The following is a 20703-nucleotide window of genomic DNA, read 5'->3' as shown; positions in this document are numbered from 1 at the left end:
ACGTTAAGAATGTAAGCGAGTCAATTAGAATGCAAAAGCAGCGGGTGAAAGAACTGATAATGGTGGCAGGTAAAAATGATTTCAAAGGAAACAAAAAGGCTATGAGTGAGGATGTGAAGCAATTGCTTGAGGCAGCAAAAGAGAAGAGTGAGAGAGTTAGGTTGGTGAGTCTGTTGCTGCAGTATGACAGTGAAGAGTATAGAAGGAGGGCCATAATTGCTAATGACTTTATGTGTGAATTATGTTTGATGAGTGGTGTGGAATTTGTGGAATGGGTTCGATGGGCGAAAGGATTTATATAAAATTGATGGATTTGGTGGACGGAGACTTGAAAAGGTGTTGTCGAATGTAGTGGAAGTGAATGTGCAGAATCAGGGAAACTAGAGTTATTAAGGAGGGGGGGGGGGGGGGAAGTGGATATGCAGATTTTAGGGAGACAGTTGAGTATGTGAATGTGTGTAATATGCCCAAGCGAGTAGGAAAGACCACGAATCAGAATGGGATAGTTAGTATAAGGCATCAAAATAGGGAGGGACAAATCGGCTTCTGCAATTCATGTATACAAATGCCAGAAGTATTAGGAACAAGAAGGAAGAATTTTTGGCCTTGGTTGGCATTTCCAGACCACAGGTTATTGGCATTAGTGAAACATGGCTGACAGAAGATGACACAGCCAGTGGGATTGAATGTCGGGGGGGGGGGGTATGGTGTGTTCAGGCCTAACAGGGAGAATAAAATGGGGGGTGTTATTGATGATAGCTGATGAGCTACAGCCAAGAAGAATAGAAGTGGAATTGCAGGATTGAGAAACGAGCACATTTGAGGCTATTGGGTGTGAGATTGAAACTAGCAGAAGTAAATATACAGTTGGGTGCTGCTATAGACCAGGTGATGGAATAGATGGTGGAGATAGTATGCATAAGCAAATAGAAGAAATGAGTGGAAGGAGGGTAATTATTATGGCAGATTTCAACTATGGTAACATTGATTGGAAGGAAGAGAAGACACATGGGAGGAAAGAATTGGATTTTATGCGGTTATTAAGGGATAACTATCTGCGACAGCATGTAATGGAAAATACTAGGGGTCAGAGAATGCTTGACCTGGTAACATCATCTGAGAATTTGGCTGTAACGAATATGACCAAGTTGCCACCAATTGGTGAGAGTGATCATAGGGTCTTGACTTGGGAGGTGGCTAGAGGTGTGGAATTTACAATTAAGACAGGGTACATGTGGAATTACATGTGGACCAAAAAATTCAATAAAAGAAAAAAACTGAAGATCTGGGATGATACAATCAAAGAAATAATCAAAAAGAAAAAAGAAGCCTATCACAAATGGTTAAGCAGTAAAAGATTAGAAGATGAAATAGAATATAAAAGAATAAGAGCCATAGCTAAAGGAGAAGTCAGAAAAAGACATAGAGAATCATGGAATAAATTTGTTTCTAATTTAGAACATGATTTATATAAAATAAGACCCAATGTATATAAGATTTTGAAACACCTAAATGCAGATACCAAAGAAAACATAAAATTAAACACTGAATTGAAATTAGAAGAATTTCTAAATTACTACACAGAACTGTGGATTTAAAAGAGACAACTGGCAAACAATTAACGAAAATGAAAAGGAAATAACTGAAGAAGAATTAGAAATCAGCCTGAAAGAAACAAGAAACGGCAAATCACCTGGAGAAGATAAGCTAGGTTCAGAACTATATAAATACGCAGGAACAAGATTCAAAGGAAGACTCTTATTATTTTTAAATAAAATTTACTCAACTGGTATCCCCCCAATAGAATGGAAAAAAGCAATTGTGATTCCTATCTTTAAGAAAGGTAATAGAGATGACCCTAAAAACTATAGAGGTATCAGTATACTAAATTCATGTTACAAAATATACAGCAGAATCTTAAATAACAAACTAATGAAATATTCCGAAAACTTTATTCTAGAGGTACAAAATGGATTTAGGAAAGGACGATCATGTATAGACCCAGCCTTCTGCCTAAAATTAATAATAGAGAAAAGAAGAGAACATAATTTAGAAACACATATTGCATTTATTGACTTTGAAAAAGCATTTGACAAAGTTAAAAGAAACATATTATTTAACATATTAAAAGAAAGACAAATACCAAATAATATTCTAAAAGCTGTCACAAGTATATATGAAAATAATCAAATACAAAAAAGATTAAATCATGAGCTATCATATACAAGAGAGATAAACCAAGGGGTCCGACAGGGATGTCCCCTCTCAGCAACTCTTTTTAATATCTACTTAAATGAAATAATAATAAAATGGAGTAAAAATTTACATCAAGGAATTAAACTTTCACCTACAGTTAACTTAAACACTCTCCTCTTTGCAGATGACCAAATAATAATTACAAATTCTGAAGATAACTTACAGAAAGCTATTTTAAATCTAAATGAGATATCCAAAGATTATTATTATTATTATTATTATTGTTCCGGGAAACTCCAAGAAGTCGACAGACTCATCGAGGGAAGCCCTAACATCATGTCAAGAACAACTATTCAACATTCACACAGTATCTATCATACCTTGCCTTGAACTCATTCACGGTCGTAGCACCCACAACAGACTCTGGAAGCTTATTCCACTCATTTACCACTCTCCAAGTAAAGAACCTAGCTCTAACACCCTTGTCAACCACGCTCTTGCCCAGCTTCCATGCATGGCCCCTAGTCCTCCCACCACCAGTCATATTTTCAAAATATCTTCTGGATCAATCTTATAAAAACCGTTCAGTAATTTGAATGTCTCAATCATATCACCCCTCCTTCGCCTATCGTCCAATTTCTGCAACCCACAAATCTTCAACCTATTCTCATAAGGTTCATTCCACAGACCTGCTATCATCTTGGTCACTCGTCTCTGGACCCTCTCCACTTCCTCCCCATCAAGAAGAAACCCTGGTGCCCATAGCTGGGCACAGAAGTCCAGATGGGGTCTTATTAAGGCTCGATACAGAGGAACAAGAACATGCTGTCTCTGCATGCAACTAAAACAGCTCACCAAGTGATTTGGTGAGCTGTTTTAGTTACTTTTGCAATGAGCCCCCTAAACTTCAACTCCCTATCCACCAACACTCCCAAATCCCTGGTCTCATCAATCTCCTGGAGTATGGTTCCACCAATGCGATATACTGCTGCTATTCTTTTCACCCCAAAGTGCATAACCTTACACTTTGTCACATTAAATTGACATCCATTTTTCCTAGCCCAGTCCTCCAAACTATCCAAATCATCCTGTAAAATTTTGACATCCTGTGCACTCACAATTGCTCTACCCAACTTTGCATCATCAGCAAACAAGTGAACACTTCCTCTCAGATCCTTTCCAATATCATTGATGAACAAATTGAAAAGCAGTGGTCCAAGAACAGAGCCCTGTGGCACTCCACTAGTCACAAGACGTCTTTTAGACTCCACTCCTGAATAAACCACTCTTTGATATCTCTCCTTCAACCACCCTCCTATCCATCTCACCAACCCTATATCTATACCCATCTGCTCCAGTTTACTGATTAGGGTTCCATGTGGTATCCTATCAAAGGCCTTGGCAAGGTAAAGTAGTATCACTGTAAACCCATTACCCGTATCCAGTTCAGCCGTCACTGTGTTATAAAACGTGAGCAAGTTAATGAGGCATGATCTACCCTTCGCAAAACCATGTTGTCCCCCATACAGTATCCCATTTTCATCTATCCAATCCTGTATTCTTTTCTTGACTAATTTCTCTAAGACCTTGACAATGATTCCTGATATGGTAATCGGTCGGTAATTTACAACAGCAGTCTTGGAACCACCTTTATGCAGCGGAACTATTTTCCCCTCCTTCCACCCGCTCGGCACTAACCCGGACCCGAGACTCAAATTAAACAAAATGGTCAAGGGTACTGACAATTCTTTAGCTGCTTCTCGTACAACACGAGCTGGTATACCATCCAATCCCACAGATGTATCAACATTGAGGTTATGCAATAGACTACTCACCTCCACTTCATTAACCACAATTCCCGTATAATCTACTGGTTTATTCGTTTCTGCAATGTCACCACCTGGATGATATACTTTTGCAAAGTGCTCACTCAGTAACTCAACTATCTCAACTGATTCAGTTACCTCCCTACCATCGGCATTCTTTAAAATCAATCTGCCATGTACATTTTTCCTTTTACTTGCTACATATCTAAAAAACTGTTTAGGATTCTCTTTAGCCTGCATGGCCAATGTTCTTTGTAATCCTTTTTTGCTTTTCTTACCACACTCGTCACCCTTCTGGCCTGCACTTTATACTGTTCATGTGCCTGCCGGTCACCCTTCTCCTTAAATTCCCTCCATAGTTGTTTCTTTTTTTGCAGCTCAAGCTTAATGGTGTTATTCATCCATTTAACCCCTACTTGATTTATTATTCGGACTCTAGGTATACAGTCAGCCATTGCTTCATGCAAGCACTTCTTAACTACCTCCCATGCACTATCAACTTCTAGTCCTTGCAGTTGTACATGCCATGGCACTGAACCAATCAAACTCCTAAGCTTGTCATACTTTCCATCCCGATAATTCCACATGTACTCTGTCTTAATTGAAAATTCTACACCTTTAGCCACCTCCCAAGTTAAGACCCTATGATCACTCTCACCGATTGGTGGCAATGTGGTTATATTTGTTACAGCCAAATCCTCAGATGTAATTACTAGGTCAAGCACTCTCTGACCCCTAGTATTTTCCATTACATGCTGTCAGAGATTGTTATCCCTTAATAACCGCATAAAATCCAGTTCCTTCCTCCCGTGTGTCCTCTCCTCACTCCAATCAATGCGACCATAGTTGAAATCTCCCATAATAATCACCCTCCTTCCACCCATTTCTTCTATTTGCTTGTGCATACTGTCACCACCACCTTTTCCATCACCTGGTCTATAGCAGCACCCAATTGTATATTTAGTTCTGCTAGCCACAATCTCACACCAAATGGCCTCAAATGTGCTCTTTTCTCTATCCTGCAATTCAACTTCTATTCTCCTTGGCTGGAGCTCATCAGCTATCATCAACAATACTCCTCCTCCCATTTTATTCTCTCTGTCATTCCTGAACACACTATACCCATCACATTCAATCCCACTAGTTATATCATCTACAGTCAGCCATGTTTCACTAATACCTATAACCTGTGGTCTGGAAGTGCCAACCATGGCCAAAAACTCTTCCTTCTTGTTCCTAATACTCCTAGTATTAGTGTACATGAATTTAAGACCCCCATTAGCCCCAACCCTACCTTGATGCCTTATATTAACTATCCCACTCAGATTTGTTGTCCTTATTTGCTCTGCCATATTATATTCATTCTTACATTCAACTGCCTCCATAAGGACTGTATATCTACTCCTCCCCCTTAACAAATCTAGTTTCCTTGAATTTGCACATCCACTACATTCAGCAACACTTTCTCAAGTCTTCTTACACTGTAACCATTCAAATGCAAGCCATCCATCTTATATAGATCCTTTCGCCCATCAAACTCACTCCACACATCCACAAATTCCACACCACTCGTCATACATAACCCACGCATAAAGTCATTTGCAATTATGGCCCTCCTTTTAAACATTTCACTGTCATACCGTGGCAAAAGACTAATCATTCTAACTCTCTCACTCTTTTCTTTTGCTACCTCAAACAATTCATTCAGGTCTTCTATCATTTCCATTTTATCTTCTTTCAAATCGTTCGTACCTGCCACAACAATCATTTCTTTCACCCTTTCCTTTTGCTCTCTAATAGACTCAGTTACGTCCTTTATGGTCGCACCAGGTTGGTACGATTTTGTCAAATCCTCTACTAACACACCTCGTACTAACGAGTCTCCATACAGCACTCTATCCTTCATTTTGTTCATGTTCACATTCATACGTCTATTTTTCTTGTCATACCTTTTATTATTGGTTGGTTCATTCAGTCTACTTTTGTTCATGCACTCTAGCTGCTGTTTTGCTCTTTCTATCGCACTATTCAACAACGCAATCTCACTCAATGCATCTATCTCATCTTTTTTATTCTCTGAGAAACCATTTATACTATCATTCACACTTTCTACATTCACACTCTCACAATTTTCATGTACAACCTTGCCGTTTCTTGTCATATCCCTATTTCCTTCATTCTGAAGGTTTACAAAAATATCACACTCACGATCCGAAATACACTTCAATTCCTCATTCTCCCTACATTTTCTACACACATTCAATCCTTTATTATCATCTAACCACACTCCGACCGCACTCCGCAAAGCGTACATTTCACAGCTAGTACACTGACTCATTTCTTTTATGCTACCGTTCTTTGATAACGATGGCGAACCATCATTACTGGCCGCCATTTTTCCTTCGCACAGTGCCATACTTATTTGCAACGTGTTTTGTCAAATTACACGTTATAACACACCAAAAACAGACGCACTAAAATACGCAAGGCAAACAAAACAAAACTACACAATATTAAGTCATTTGTATCGATAACTGAAAAATTATACTTATCTTATCTGGAGCTTGCACGAACACTACACATTACGAATTCATCTAGCGACGACTTTCCGACATAGATTATGTTATAAAACACTTTAGTAACACTAACCACGCTAATAAAGCTCCAATAATATACCAAAATTACACACTTAAGTCCATTAAATTGAATCCAAAACATCAATAAATCAACAAAAAAACACAAATCTCTCAGGACCTCTCCGATAACACGTCCGTTCACCAGCTAGCCTCCTTATGGTATGATAATATCAACGGAAAAATCAAAAACTATGGCCTTTAAAGGACAAGATCCAGCAAGAACTAAAATAGTATTAGATAACAAGATCTTAGAACAGGTGAATTCATTTAACTACCTAGGATGTATGATCACTTATGAAAATGAAAAATATAAACATAAAAATTGCAAAATATTTAAAAATAACAGGAGTAATTAACTCTATATTTAAACCAAACCTAGTTCAAAAAACAAACCAGGCTAAAAGTATACAATACATTAGCCCTACCGGTCTTAATGTATGGAAGCGAAATCTCGACAATAAAACAAAAAGACAAACAAAGATTAACAACAGCAGAAAATGAAGTTTATGAGAAAAACTGCAAAGTATACCCTATTTGATCACAAAAGAAACGAAGATATTATGAAAGAATTAAACCAAGAACCAGTAATTGAAAAAATTAAAAAATATAAACATAGATGGATGGAAACACGTTCAAAGAATGAAAACAGAAAGATTACCAAAACAAGCCTTAAAGTACAAGCCATTAGGAAAAAAGAAAACCAGGACGTCCTCTTAAACGATTCAACGATGACTTCTAAGGCCGGAACAGGCCATACTAGGCCTAAATCCTTGATATGTATGATGATGATGCTGACATGTGGAATTATCAGGCTGGTAAGTATGACAAGCTTAGGAGATTGATTGGTTCAGTACCATGGCATGTACAACTGCAAGGACCAGAAGTTGATAGTGCATGGGAGGCAGTTAAGAAGTGTTTGCATGAAGCAATGGCTGACTGTATACCTAGAGTCCGAATAATAAATCAAGTAGGGGGTAAATGGATGAATAACACCATTAAGCTTGAGCTGCAAAAAAAAGAAACAACTATGAAGGGAATTTAAGGAGAAAGATGACCGACAGGCACATGAATGGTATAAAGCGCAGGCCAGAAGGGTAATGAGTGTGCTAAAAAAAGCAAAAAAGGATTAAGAAAGAAATTGGCCACGCAGGCTAAAGAGAATCCTAAACAGTTTTTTTCGATATGTTACAAGTAAAAGAAAAAATGTATATGGCAGAATGATTTTAAAAGAATGCCGATCGTAGGGGGATAACCGAATCAGTTGATATAGTTGAATTACTGAGCGAGCACTTTGCAAGAAAATATCTTTCAGGTGGTGACATTGCAGAAATGAATGAACCAATAGATTATATGGGAATTGTGGTGAATGAAGTGGAGGTGAGTAGTCTATTGCAAAACTTCAATGTCAATACATCTGTGGGATTGGATGGTATACCAGCTCGTGTCGTACATGAAGCGGCTAAAGAATTGTCAGTATCCTTGACCATTTTGTTTAATTTGAGTCTCGAGTCTGGGTTAGTCCCTAGGGGTTGGAAAGAGGGGAAAATAGTTCCACTGCATAAAGGAGGTTCCAAGACTGCTGTTGTAAATTACCGACCGATTAGCATTTCAGGAATCGTTGTCAAGGTCTTGGAGAAATTAGTCAAGAGAAGAATACAGGATTGGATAGATGAAAATGGGATACTGTATGGGGACAACATGGTTTTGCGAAGGGTAGATCATGCCTCAGTAACTTGCTCACGTTTTATAACACAGTGACAGCTGAACTCGGTAAGGGTAATGGGTTTAAAGTGATTCTACTGGACCTTAACAAGGCCTTTGAAAGGATACCACATGGAACCCTAATCAGTAAACTGGAGCAGATGGGGATAGATATAGGGTTGGTGAGATGGATAGGAAGGTGGTTGAAGGAGAGATACCAGAGAGTGGTTTATGCAGAAGTGGAGTCTAAAAGACGGCTTGTGACTAGTGGTGTGTCGCAGGGTTCTGTTCTTGGACCACTACTTTTCAATTTGTTCATTAACGATATAGGAAAGGATCTGAGAGGAAGTGTTCACTTGTTTGCTGATGATGCAAAGTTGGGTAGAGCAATTGTGAGTGCACAGGATGTCAAAATTTTGCAGGATGATTTGGATAGTTTGGAGGACTGGGCTAGGGAAAATGGATGTCAATTTAATGTGGCAAAGTGTAAGGTATTGCATTTTGGAGTGAAAAGATTAGCAGCAGTATATCACATTAGCGGAACTGTACTCCAGGAGATTGATGAGGCCAGGGATTTTGGGAGTGTTGGTGGATAGGGAGTTGAAGTTTAGGGGAACACATTGCAAAAGTTGCTAAATCAGCTCATCAAATCACTTGGTTGCTGAAAAATACTTTAACAAGCAGAGACAAGCAAGTTATTGTTCCACTATATCGAGCCTTGATAAGACCCCATCTAGACTACTGTGCCCAGATATGGGTGCCAAGGTTTCTTCTTGATGGGGAGGAGGTGGAGAGGATCCAGAGATGAGTGACCAAGATGGTGGCAGGTCTATGGAATGAACCTTATGAGAACAGGTTGCAAAAATTGGTTGATAGGCAGAAAAAAGGTGATATGATTGAGACATTCCAATTACTGAAGGGTTTCTATAAGATTAATCCAGAAGATATTTTTGAGAATAGAGCTGGTGGTGGGAGGACTAGGGGCCATACATGGAAGCTGGGCAAGAATGTGGTTAGCAGGGGTGTTAGAGCTAGGTTTTTTACTTGGAGAGTGGTGAATGAGTGGAATAAGCTGCCAGATTCTGTTGTGGGTGCTATGACCATGAATGAAATCAAGGCGAGGTATGATAGATACTGTGTGAATGTCGAATAATTGTTCTTGACATGATGTTAGGGCCTCCCTCGATGACTCTGTCGACTCCTTGGAGTTGCCCGAAATAATAATAATAATAATAATAATAAATAATAATAATAATAATATGACCCTTGAGGTGTTAGTATTTTCATCAGTACTTTGCCAAGATGACTCAATAATGCAATAGTTCTGTAATTGGTGCAATCTAAATCACTGCCTTTCTTATGAAGAACCAAGACTGTTTTTTCTACTCTTCGGGGGCATACCCTGATCTCCATATTTCATTACATCGCTTATGCATTTCTTTTACAACTGATTCTCCTCCATATTTTAGCATCTCGCCTATTATGTTGTCATCTCCAGGACTTTTGTTGCTCTTGAGATGTTTTATAGCCTTATTCACCTCCTCTTCCAAGATGTCGTTTTCAAAGATCTCTGCTGGTGGAGAGATTGCTTTTAGTTCTTTGTTCTTATCTAGTGCCCTTCCCAGATGTATGATGGATTGGTTATATTGGGTCCCCTTGTATTGTGCCTTGACTAGTAGCAAAACCAATCTCCAGTCACACCTGCTATCCTGACTGTTGCTTGTGCTTGGCTGGTGTGACTGGAGATTGGTTTGCTACTAGTCAAGGCACAAGACAAGGGGACCCAATATAACCAATCCATCATACATCTGGGAAGGGCACTAGATAAGATCAAAGAACTAAAAGCAATCTCTCCACCAGCAGAGATCTTTGAAAACGACATCTTGGAAGAGGAGGCAGATCAATTTATTGTCCACACCATAGGATTCCAAGACAGCCCATGTTACATTTTGGTCAATATTATCAAATGCTTTTTGGAAGTCCACGAAACAACAGTATCTTTTTGTTCTTTCTTCAAGCTTTCTCTGCTATTAGTCTTAGTGCGAGTATTTGTTGCACTGTACTTCGATCTTTTCGAAATCCAGCTTGCTCATCAGGAAGATGTACCTCCATCAAGTTTTTATGACCCTTCAAGGATTTTGTAAGTATTTTCATCAGCACTTTCCCAAGATGACTCATTAGTGCAATAGTTCTGTAATTGGTGCATTCAAAAGCACTGCTTTTCCTTATTTTCTTATGAAGAACAACCAAGACCGATTTTTTCCACATCTGATCTCCATATTTCATTGCATAGCTTATGCATTTCTTTTACAACCAATTCTCCCCCATATTTTAGCATCTCACCTATTATGTTATCATTTCCAGGACTCTTGTTGTTCTTGAGATGTTTTATAGCTTTATTCACCTCCTCTTCCAAGATGTCATTTTCAAAGATCTCTGCTGGTGGAGAGATTGCTTTTAGTTTTTTGATTACTTCTGTTGCAGTATTATGTAGTTGATTTTTTATATAGTTCACTGCAATATCTTGTCCATCTGTGTATGATTTCAGTCTTGTCCATCAATACTTTACTGTCTTCATCTTTGATTGCTACTGATCTTGTTTGTCACTTGCTATTGACATTTTTTATAAGTTTATAGACCTCTCTAGTTTTGTATTCTCCATAGTACTGTTCAATGTCTTTGCATTGGTCCTCCAGCCATTTGGCTTTATCAGATCTTACTGCTTTCTGTACTTCATTTCTGATGGTATAACTGGTCTGGTGCCTCAGAATTCCCTCTTTTAAGTTTCAGTTCTCTTTTCTCTTGTACCAATTCCAGGGTTTCCTGAGTTATCCATTTCTTATTGATCTCTTTTTCAAGAATTTCTTCCTCTACTGCTTTTTTTTAGTACTGTAGTCAGTCGTTCTGCTCTTGTGTTTATATTTTGTTTTTCACTTGTGATCTTAAGTTTAGTTTCCAGTATGTTTTGATATGCTGTTCTTAGCCTATCTTCATTTAGTCTTGAGATATCTCTAGCCTTTTGGAACTTTCCTTTATATTTCTGTTTCAGCTTTAGTCGTATATTCGCAATCACTAAGCTGTGGTCCGAATCAATATCAGTTCCTTGGAATGATCTGCACTGTTGAACTGATGTTCTCCATTTCTGATCTATTAATATCAGGTCGATCATATTCCTATGCCTGCCATCGAAGGAGCACCATGTCCATTTATGACAATCTTTTTGTTGAAATTTGGTATTGCAAATCACTAAGTTTTTTATCAGTGGCAAATTCTAGAAGCATCTCTCCACGTTCATTTCTTTTTTTCATATCCAAATTTTCCCCTAACCTTCTCCCATCCTGTATTATTTCTGTCAATCTTTGCATTTCAGTCTCCTCCAATGATAAGTATCCTGCTTCGGTACCTCATCAATTTCTAGTTGTAGATCTCTGTAAAATCTTTCAATGTCTTCATCTGCACTCTCCGCAGTGGGCGCATATACTTGAATGGTCGTGATATTAAATGGTTGGGCACTGAATCTTGTAACTACTATCCTTTCACTAACTGGTTTGTATCCTATCATTGCCTGACAGGCCTTGTTACTTAGCAGGAAACCTATGTCTGCTTCATGCTAACTTTGATTTCCTGACCTGAGAATTCTTCCATCATTTGTTTCTCCTGACAGTGTCCATCTCATTTCTGAAATACCCAAGATGTCGCATCTGTATTTCTTCTTGAAGTAACTGCAATTTTCCAGTTGCCCATAGTGTATGGACATTCCATGTACCTATTGATATTCCATCCTTTACAGGCTTGAGTTTTTTTTTTTGTCTTTGTTTTCGGTAGCTGATTTTTCGATCCAACCCTGATTGTTCGATTGGGGACGCGGACCTTGTTTGATCAGGGAACGTCCGAGCCGGCATGAGTCTTTTCTCTTGTTCTTTGGCATCAGATTTCAATCATATTTTCTTTTTACTGTCAGCACATCGACACTTATCTGCAAAACCCTCAGTCTTCCTTGAAGAGCTCAGCAGAGACGTAAGGAGGAGCATATAGGTAATGTTTAGGCTTAGGGCTGCCTAAATTCGTCTTCACGCAGTACCATCATTGGACTTCTGTGGCATTTTATAGAGTTACAGGAGTTGTCCACTAACCTACCACGTCCTGTTAGTACTGTGTTAGAGGACTTATTTTAATTATATTAAAATAACATTCAATATTTTTGACCTTTATATCAAAGTCATCTTCAGGAATACATTCATGCATTAATTTTATTTTCTTCTGGTATCCAATATATGAGTTAATCCTGCTTGAAAAATTGCTGGATTTCTTCTTTTTCTAAATTCATGTGAGTTGTAGGTGAGCCCCAACCAAATCTTTTGGACTTTTAAGCTGCCATTTTTGCTGGGATTTGGTTGGTTGATAAGCATTTCACAGGCTTCTTTGAATTTACAATCCATACCATGTCTTGGTCTGATGTAAGGAAACTTGATATGTTATTTGTGTTCTTTTCATTTTGGGAACTGTGTGATCATAATGACAATGCACAAGATTTAGATTAAAACAGTACCCCCCCCACACACACACAGTTCACCTCAAGTTAAAAAAATTGCTTAATTTTGATTCTTTTTAAAATTCTATTTACACACAGCTTTCTTTTGAATCGTATTCAAATTTTATCTTGCTCAAAACTAAATAATGATCACTTCCTATTTCAGATTCTCTGGATATGCTTTTCCTTGAACCAGCACGAAGATATTGCTATTATAGTCACTCCTTTTCCCTGATTGTTATTACTGCCTGAATATGACATCTTGTATTTGTTGTGTAGAAAAAATCTCACCCGTTTTTGTGTTGTTTGTTTTGGTAATGCCTATTATGTTGATCTGGTAGTTATTCAATTTTTTCCTGTTAGTTCCATTTCTTTTCTGATGATGATTATATTGATGTCACCAATATTGTACTCTGCTTATACTGAGTTGGAGTTTCTTCCAGTAGCTGACTTTCAGAGTTCACTCTGGTTCCCTGATGAAAACAATGGAAGTGGAAGGGGGGGGGGGGTAACCAGGACAATACCCCCAGCAGCTGACATGAAATTCTATCATATTGTATACCATTATGTTATAGTAGTTTAAGCCAATAAGAAGACTATTTGTTTGGCTAAATTCCAAATTGCCAGCTCATCCTTGGTTGTTCAGTATCCAAGAAGATACCAAACTGGTGCACTATGAGAAGGTGAGAATTAGACGGAGCCATGGTCAGTTCTGTACATTCCTTAAAAGTTTCCCTTCAGTTATCCAGCTTTGACCCTCAATTGTAGTTTGCATGAAAAAAATAAACTTTGTGATAAACATTCAGGCCCAAATAACAATTCATTTTATATTTGATTTGTTTCATGTTACTATTTACTTAGTTGTCTGAATCATAATATCTGGTGTGCTCTAAAGAGTTTAGGTCTATGTAATTAAATTTTTCTCCATGAAGAGAGGATGGAACCAAACAGAGGTGAAAAAATGTGTAAGGTATTGATAATTGTAAATATGTTTTACTGTGTAAAACGTAATACAATGGTATTACTGGTGTTCAGCATCCATTTACAGACTAAGTAGATTTTTAAAAAAAAATCAGAATACTTACAACTTTCTAATAGAAGACTGATTTTTTTTTGGATTCCAAAGTAGGATCATTCTTAGATGCTCGCATCATTTCTGTAAAACGGACTGCTTCTTGAAGCTCCATTAATCTTTCTTTATATTGATTTCTTTCCATTAAAACTCTAGCCATTTCCACTCGGGTAAACCTTTTTCTTTGAGCCATTGGTACATCATCCTTAAAGAAAAAGAGACAAGATCCTCTGTAAGAAACTTATATGGTTTACATCAGACATATCTATACTAAAAACACACAACACACTTGAAGGACTGCAGTTTATCTTTTTTTGTTTTGTTTTGTTTTTTAATGCACTTTAGACAGGGGACAGACAACAGACTGAGAATCTGGTTTTTCTTTTATATATATTATGCAAATTCTCTGTTTCTGTTTTTGATATGTCTCCCATGCATTACAAGGATGGGAATCTATAGTATCTCAATCATGGGCAAGTTAAGGTATTCTTTAAATCATTTCTTGATTATTTTTATTATCATCCATGTGACACCACTGCATTCTTAGTAATGTGGTGATGTCACAAGGACGATAATATTCATCTCCCATTGAAGACAATCACAAACATCTGTATCCATGGTGGAATTCAAATCTACAGCCTATTGGCTGGAGAGTGGATGTGTTAACAACTCAGGCAAGCTAAGGAATTTTTTAAAATTGATTTTTATTATTTTATTATTTTTTGTAATTTTTTTTTTTTGGTAAATTCTGAAAACCTGGCTCTAGAAATCGAACATGGACACCACCACATTATTAGTAATGTGGTAGTGTCACAAGGATGAAAATATTCATCTCTCATTGAAAGAAATCACAAGCATCTGTACCCATGGTAGAATTCAAACCCACAGCCTATTGGCCGGAGAGTGGGCATGTTAACTACTCAGCCAACCTGGCCAGCAAATGTTTAGTCCCATGGTCAAATCATTTGCATGTACTTCCCTCTCTCTCACACACAAATACTGATGTTCAATTTCCTGAATCAAAGATTCAGGAAGTTGAACATCAGTATTTGTGTGTGAGAGATAATCGAGAAGATACATCATGTGCAAACTTTGATTGCTGTCTTGCAATAGCAATTTCTTGGCTAGTTTAATTTACTCCCTGAATAAAATTTTTCTCATGGAGAAAAAACCCTGCCTACCTTTCAAAAAAATATGGTCAAACAACATCCAAAACAAACACTATCTTCTCATGTTAGGTTTACTGTTCACAAGGCTTTCACAGAACAATACTGCATTTCATCAGAACTACAACAACCCAGCAAAAACAAACTTGGCAATGAATCCACACTAATCTGCTGTGTAAACAGATTATTATGACATTGAAGGAATAATTTTATTCCCTCAGACTTGTTCTCCATAAAAATGACCCCCAAAACTGTTTCTTACAAAACACAAGTAAACTGCTAAAGCAAAATAAAGCCATGCCTCTATAGAGAATAAAATATGACCACTCCAGAGGTACTGATGACTGTTTTACACACTACCCTTTTAAGTTTCTATAATAACCTCCACTACAAAATCATGTAATTGCTTAGGGCAAAATCCAAAAGTACAGTGATATATCCATTCCCCTTATCCAACTCTACAGTCCCCATTATAATGATGTATACACACTGTATATATATATATATATATATATAAGTAAAGTGATCACTTAACAACAACTCAGTTTTTTGTAAAATCTGTTTTTTTTTTTTTTCATTTCTTACCCCATCCATTGTAAAAAAATTATCTTGGATTTCCCGCTGCCTGTAACTGCTTTTCATAGTCCGATTTCATCTTCCACACTAGATGTCACTTTCTAACTTGCTTTTTATGCTGCTGCTGGGTCTGGTTATTACCTTTCTCCTATTGAGTCCACAACATATCCTTTATTCCTCCAGAAATCCAAAGACCACTTCCAATGCTCTTTTAATTCCTCTACCATCAGTTTTTTCCTACCAAGATTCTGTTTCTAGCTGCTTTCTCAGTCTATCATAATCCCCTGTCTTATCATTCAACATATATGTTGTTTTTATTTTAGAATCAAAGACTTTGTGGGAGGTGCCATGTCCTATACATAACTCATGAAACTCTCTTTAAATGCATTCCCTATCAGTACTCACTATACTTTCAGATAATGCATTCTGATCATCCACTATTTTCCATGCAAAAAACCTACTCCAGACCCCCCCTAGAGTTTCCAGGGATGACTTTTCTTGTTTGTCCTCTGCTTTCCTGTGTTCTATAAAAAAACAGCTTCCACATTAATCTGGTGAAAACACCTTACCAACTTATCCCCCCCCCCCCTAAACTCTGCAGATCTCCTCAATCTTCCTTTATATACATTTTGTATGGGTTGGATTTGTGTAAATAGAAAGATAAAAACAGAAAAAATGAATATATATACTAAAACTATATACTAAAAATCACAATTTTAATCTCAGATTGTCTCTAATCTATTGGACTGCGTCTGGGGGTAGCCTGGAACAGGTCTGTCAATGTGCCCTTAAAACTCTGCAGTGGGCAGTCCTGGATAATATGATTGATGGTCTGTTGATCAGCACCACAGTGACATGTTGGTGATTGATGCAAGCCCCACTTGTACATCATAATAGCACATCTGGCATGGCCTGTCCTCAGGCGGTTGAGTGTGCTCCATTGTTGTCTAGGCAGGTCAAAGCCAGGGACCCTCTGTTGCAGGATCTGTAATGAGGTGTCCATTTTTTACTGTTGAAGTAAGCCAGCGTTTCTTCCATTCAGTTTCAGGAGAATATGTATCTGGCTGCTGAGTTTTCCAGATCGGTTTGTGGGACTTAAGCAAATAGGTGGAGATTTTGGAGGTCCTCATGGATGAGTAAGGTGTTATTTTCCATACATTTTATCCACTCTCTCTGTTAGCATTCTCTACACCATTTCTCTCTGTTAGTCTACACCATTCTACACCTGTTGAATGGTGTAGACTTTATGCAACCCACGATAATTCTCATGGTATCATTAAGTTGTACATCGACCTTGCTGACATGGTGACTCGAATACCACACTCTGGAGCACAGTATTCTGCACAAGAGTACAATAGGGCATGGGCAGCAGATTTTAAAGTGTTGGCTCCTTCCCCCCCTCCCCCAGTGATATTAACTCTTGTGGTAATCTCATCTTCTTTGCTGATATGTAGTTCCTGGACAGAGATTACATCAATGTTATTTGTCCTGCAGATTTTCCCAAGTAGTTCGCTTTTGGCTCAGGAGGTACCCTCTATATTAATATGCAGTATCCATAGGATGAATTCAGTTTCCCTTATTTTTTGGTCAGTTTTGAAACCTTTTTGAAAAGGTCTGCTTAATTTCATCCTGTTACAATTTCCTTTCAATTTGCACATATTAGCCGGGAGGTAAAAAAAATGACAGGTTCGGCTCCCAGTAGTTGTGAAAGCTTAGCCGCAAAAGACATCACCCAGGTTCACTACAAGGAGATATTTCACGACAATTCAGCACCCAAATCTTCCTTTATACTTGACTTTTCCAAAGACCAAAAACAACTTTATTCAATCATCTCTGGATTTTTCCTACATTCTTCATCCTTCTAAAATTCAGTAAACAACTATGTGCACAGTAATCCATATGTGAGCTGCTTAAGGCCTTATTTCACCATATCAGCATCCTTGTATCATTGCATAATCTATTGCACTGTTCTCACCTTATCCATTATCAAAATAACTCCAGAGCTGAGAAGGCTTTGTCTTTTGTTTCAAACGGACCACCATAATTTTTTTAGTCTCACCATAAATATCTGCATTCATCGTTGTTCTTTGAGACAATAAGCAGAACAGTGCATCTATCCCAAAACATGTTACACATGAACTTCCTGGAGGAAAGTGTTGGATTGAATTTCTCTGCCATTGGAAATTCACTATGCTTGCACTACATTATCATCATACTCTCTGGTGTTGCATAAAAAATCCTGGTTTCATTTCCTGTCATAATAAGGATAAAAAATTTATAATCATTAATATGATATATTCTAAAAAGCTCATTGATACCACTATGCATTTGGTTTTGTAAATCATCAATGAGCATTTTCAGCAAACATCTCATACATAATTTGTAATATTTAAGTGTTCCATAATGATCGCATGTAGTAAAGAACAATAAAAGTATAGGAAACGTGTACTCAGCTCAGAAATGAATATTCTGTTTTCTTGATTCGTCTTATTCACTTGGTTAAGCAGGTTCGCAGTGATTAATGATAGATGATCCATTTGGTTTTTCAATGAACATCCTACACTATCTCCTTCCCATTCCCTCACTCTTTGCATTTTATTTTATGATATCTCAATTGAAATGATTTTTTTTTCTTACTCATTTTACGACATGATGGTGAAACAGGCACATTCCCACTTTTACCACTTGAGATGGGGTTTATGCAATGGGAACTTAGTTTCTAGACACACCATGTATATTTCTTAATGCTCATTTAATATCTGAACTATATATTTCACTGTAGTTACCATTTACGTCAGGTAATATAAAATAAAATGCAAGGAGTGAATGAATGGAGTTTTTGGCCTCAATGGCTAAATGCTGCTTATACTACATGTTTACTGTCCTTATCAAGTGAGTCACCTTTCTTGCCTGCTATTTGTATTCCTAATGCTACTGATTATTACTAGTCATCTTATGCTGCCTCTTCCTTTTTCTTCTTCCAGAATGAACACTTAGCTTCTTCAGTCATCCATTTCATATCTACCTTTATTTAGTCTCCCAACCTTTGGAATGAATCTATCAGAAGCAATGTCTATTAACTCAGACACTGCTTCTGCTAGATAGTTCTTGAGTAGTACCCACACAGCACCAATCTCCTTTCTAGCCAATTTCTCCATTCCATGATATAGTTGCAAGCTATCTTCTGAGCTTTTCATAATCACCAAGTCTTTTAGTTCCACATATAATCCATCCTCACAGAAGCCCTCATGTGGTTGGTCACTACCCAGATGATCACTTCATATTCAACACCTCATTTATAATAACATTTTCTGATGCAATAATCGGATCCAAGATCCTTGATCCTCACATTTCACTTTTACATACTGCCTATAGGCCTATAGTAGTTGTCCCTCAAAACTTCAAGAAATTCATTCTTTTAACCCTCCATCCCAGATACCATCTCTTCATTCGAATCAATATTATAATAATTAAAATCACCTATAATGAGCACCCTCTTCTTTTTATTTGCTAGACTAATTTGCCTATAAATTTCCTTGTTGCTACCTTCCCGCATTACCAGGTCTATAGCAACATCCAGCTAAATATTTAAACAGGTTCACCTCTACCTTACATCATATACTACCTCAAAACCGCTACCACTATTTACCACTTGCATCTCCACCTTGAGTGGAGATAATTCTTCTGCTATCATCAACAGAACTCTCCCATTTTGCACCTTCTATCTTGTCAAAAAATCATATCCCTCCATCTCTATTCCTGCCAGCAGAATGTCATCGTTATCCATGTCTCTTATTCATACGGTTCTTAGGTGAATGCACTCAATTAATGGAACAATTTCATTCCTTTAATTTCTGATATTCATAAGCAAAATAGTAGTTCATTTTTGGATTGATAATAAGTCTACCGACATTATTCTCAAATATGAATCCTCTACACCTCTCCTTAGGCATTCGGCTCTATCACCACCTATCTCATTTTTTCTAGATTCAAACGCTCCCCTTGTATCCAAGTCCATTACTTTCCTTTCCTTGTTTTCTTTCTCTCTTGCTTTCTTTCTTTCTCTCTCTCTCTCTCTCTCTCTCACACACACACACACACACACACACACACACACACACACACACACACACACACACACACACACACACACATTCACTTCCGCTTCAAATATATACTCTTCTCACACAGGGACTCCCTATCCACCTTGACTCACAATATTTCTCTGTCCTGTGTGCCTGTTCTGTCATTCTTCTTACTCACCTTGTCATTCAAGAGGTGTTCCTTGAATCTCTCCAACTTTACTCATCTGCTCTTACACATCACTTCTTAGGGTGAAAAAACATATTTCTCAGATGTTCTATTCACTGTAGTCATTTATCTTCCTTGCAGCAACAGCCTCGGCAGTTGACTCATACCAAAAACATTTAAATGCAATCTATCATTCTGCTTACTACTGTCTCACCTCACAGTGATCTAGGCACATTGACTACCTTTCCTTCCATACTGTTATCTTTCACCCTCCTCAACAACCTTCTGACATCTAAACTCACATTCTCCTTGTTCACAAAATCATTTATTCCTACTATCACTACCAACCCTTTTAATTGCTTACTCCTCATATTCAATGCCTCCATCAATCTGCACATTCTACATCCAAACAAGGTTTGTTTTTCTGGATGCTTTTTCTTCCCTCCTATCTATATTCCTATTTTAAATAATTTATGATGATAGTTCTACACAGCCTCAAACATGCTGACTATATAATGCATAGTACCTATTTTGGAACTCTACAATAGTTGGTTTTAATTCTGCTGCAATCATTAGCAACCCTCCACCTACCCTTTCTTCCTATTCACCCTCTCTGGATATTGCATTTATTACATTGTATTCTTGTAAGGATATCAATTCTATTATCCAGGACTCACTCCAATAATTTTTGGTCCCATATTATTTACCAATGCTAAAAATTCACTGCCTTTATTCTTTATCCTTCTCA

At 37.6% G+C, this 20703-nt stretch overlaps 1 protein-coding gene across 1 annotated transcript in view; it reads right to left on the bottom strand.

Moving 5' to 3' along the window:
* LOC150106702 (C-Jun-amino-terminal kinase-interacting protein 4-like) overlaps window positions 1-20703 on the bottom strand; it is a 713212-nt gene that overhangs the window by 372292 nt on the left and 320217 nt on the right. The window contains 2 exon segments of the mRNA XM_090393457.1: window positions 13976-14007; window positions 14009-14167. Of these exon segments, the coding sequence (XP_090249583.1) occupies window positions 13976-14007; window positions 14009-14167 (191 nt within the window).

The sequence above is a fragment of the Typopeltis vanoorti genome, chromosome 5, assembly GCF_054136105.1.
Source record: "Typopeltis vanoorti isolate ZY-2024b chromosome 5, IOZ_Tvanoo_1.0, whole genome shotgun sequence".
Taxonomy (NCBI): Eukaryota; Metazoa; Arthropoda; class Arachnida; order Uropygi; family Thelyphonidae; genus Typopeltis; species Typopeltis vanoorti.
This window is presented reverse-complemented; position numbering and strand designations above follow the sequence as displayed.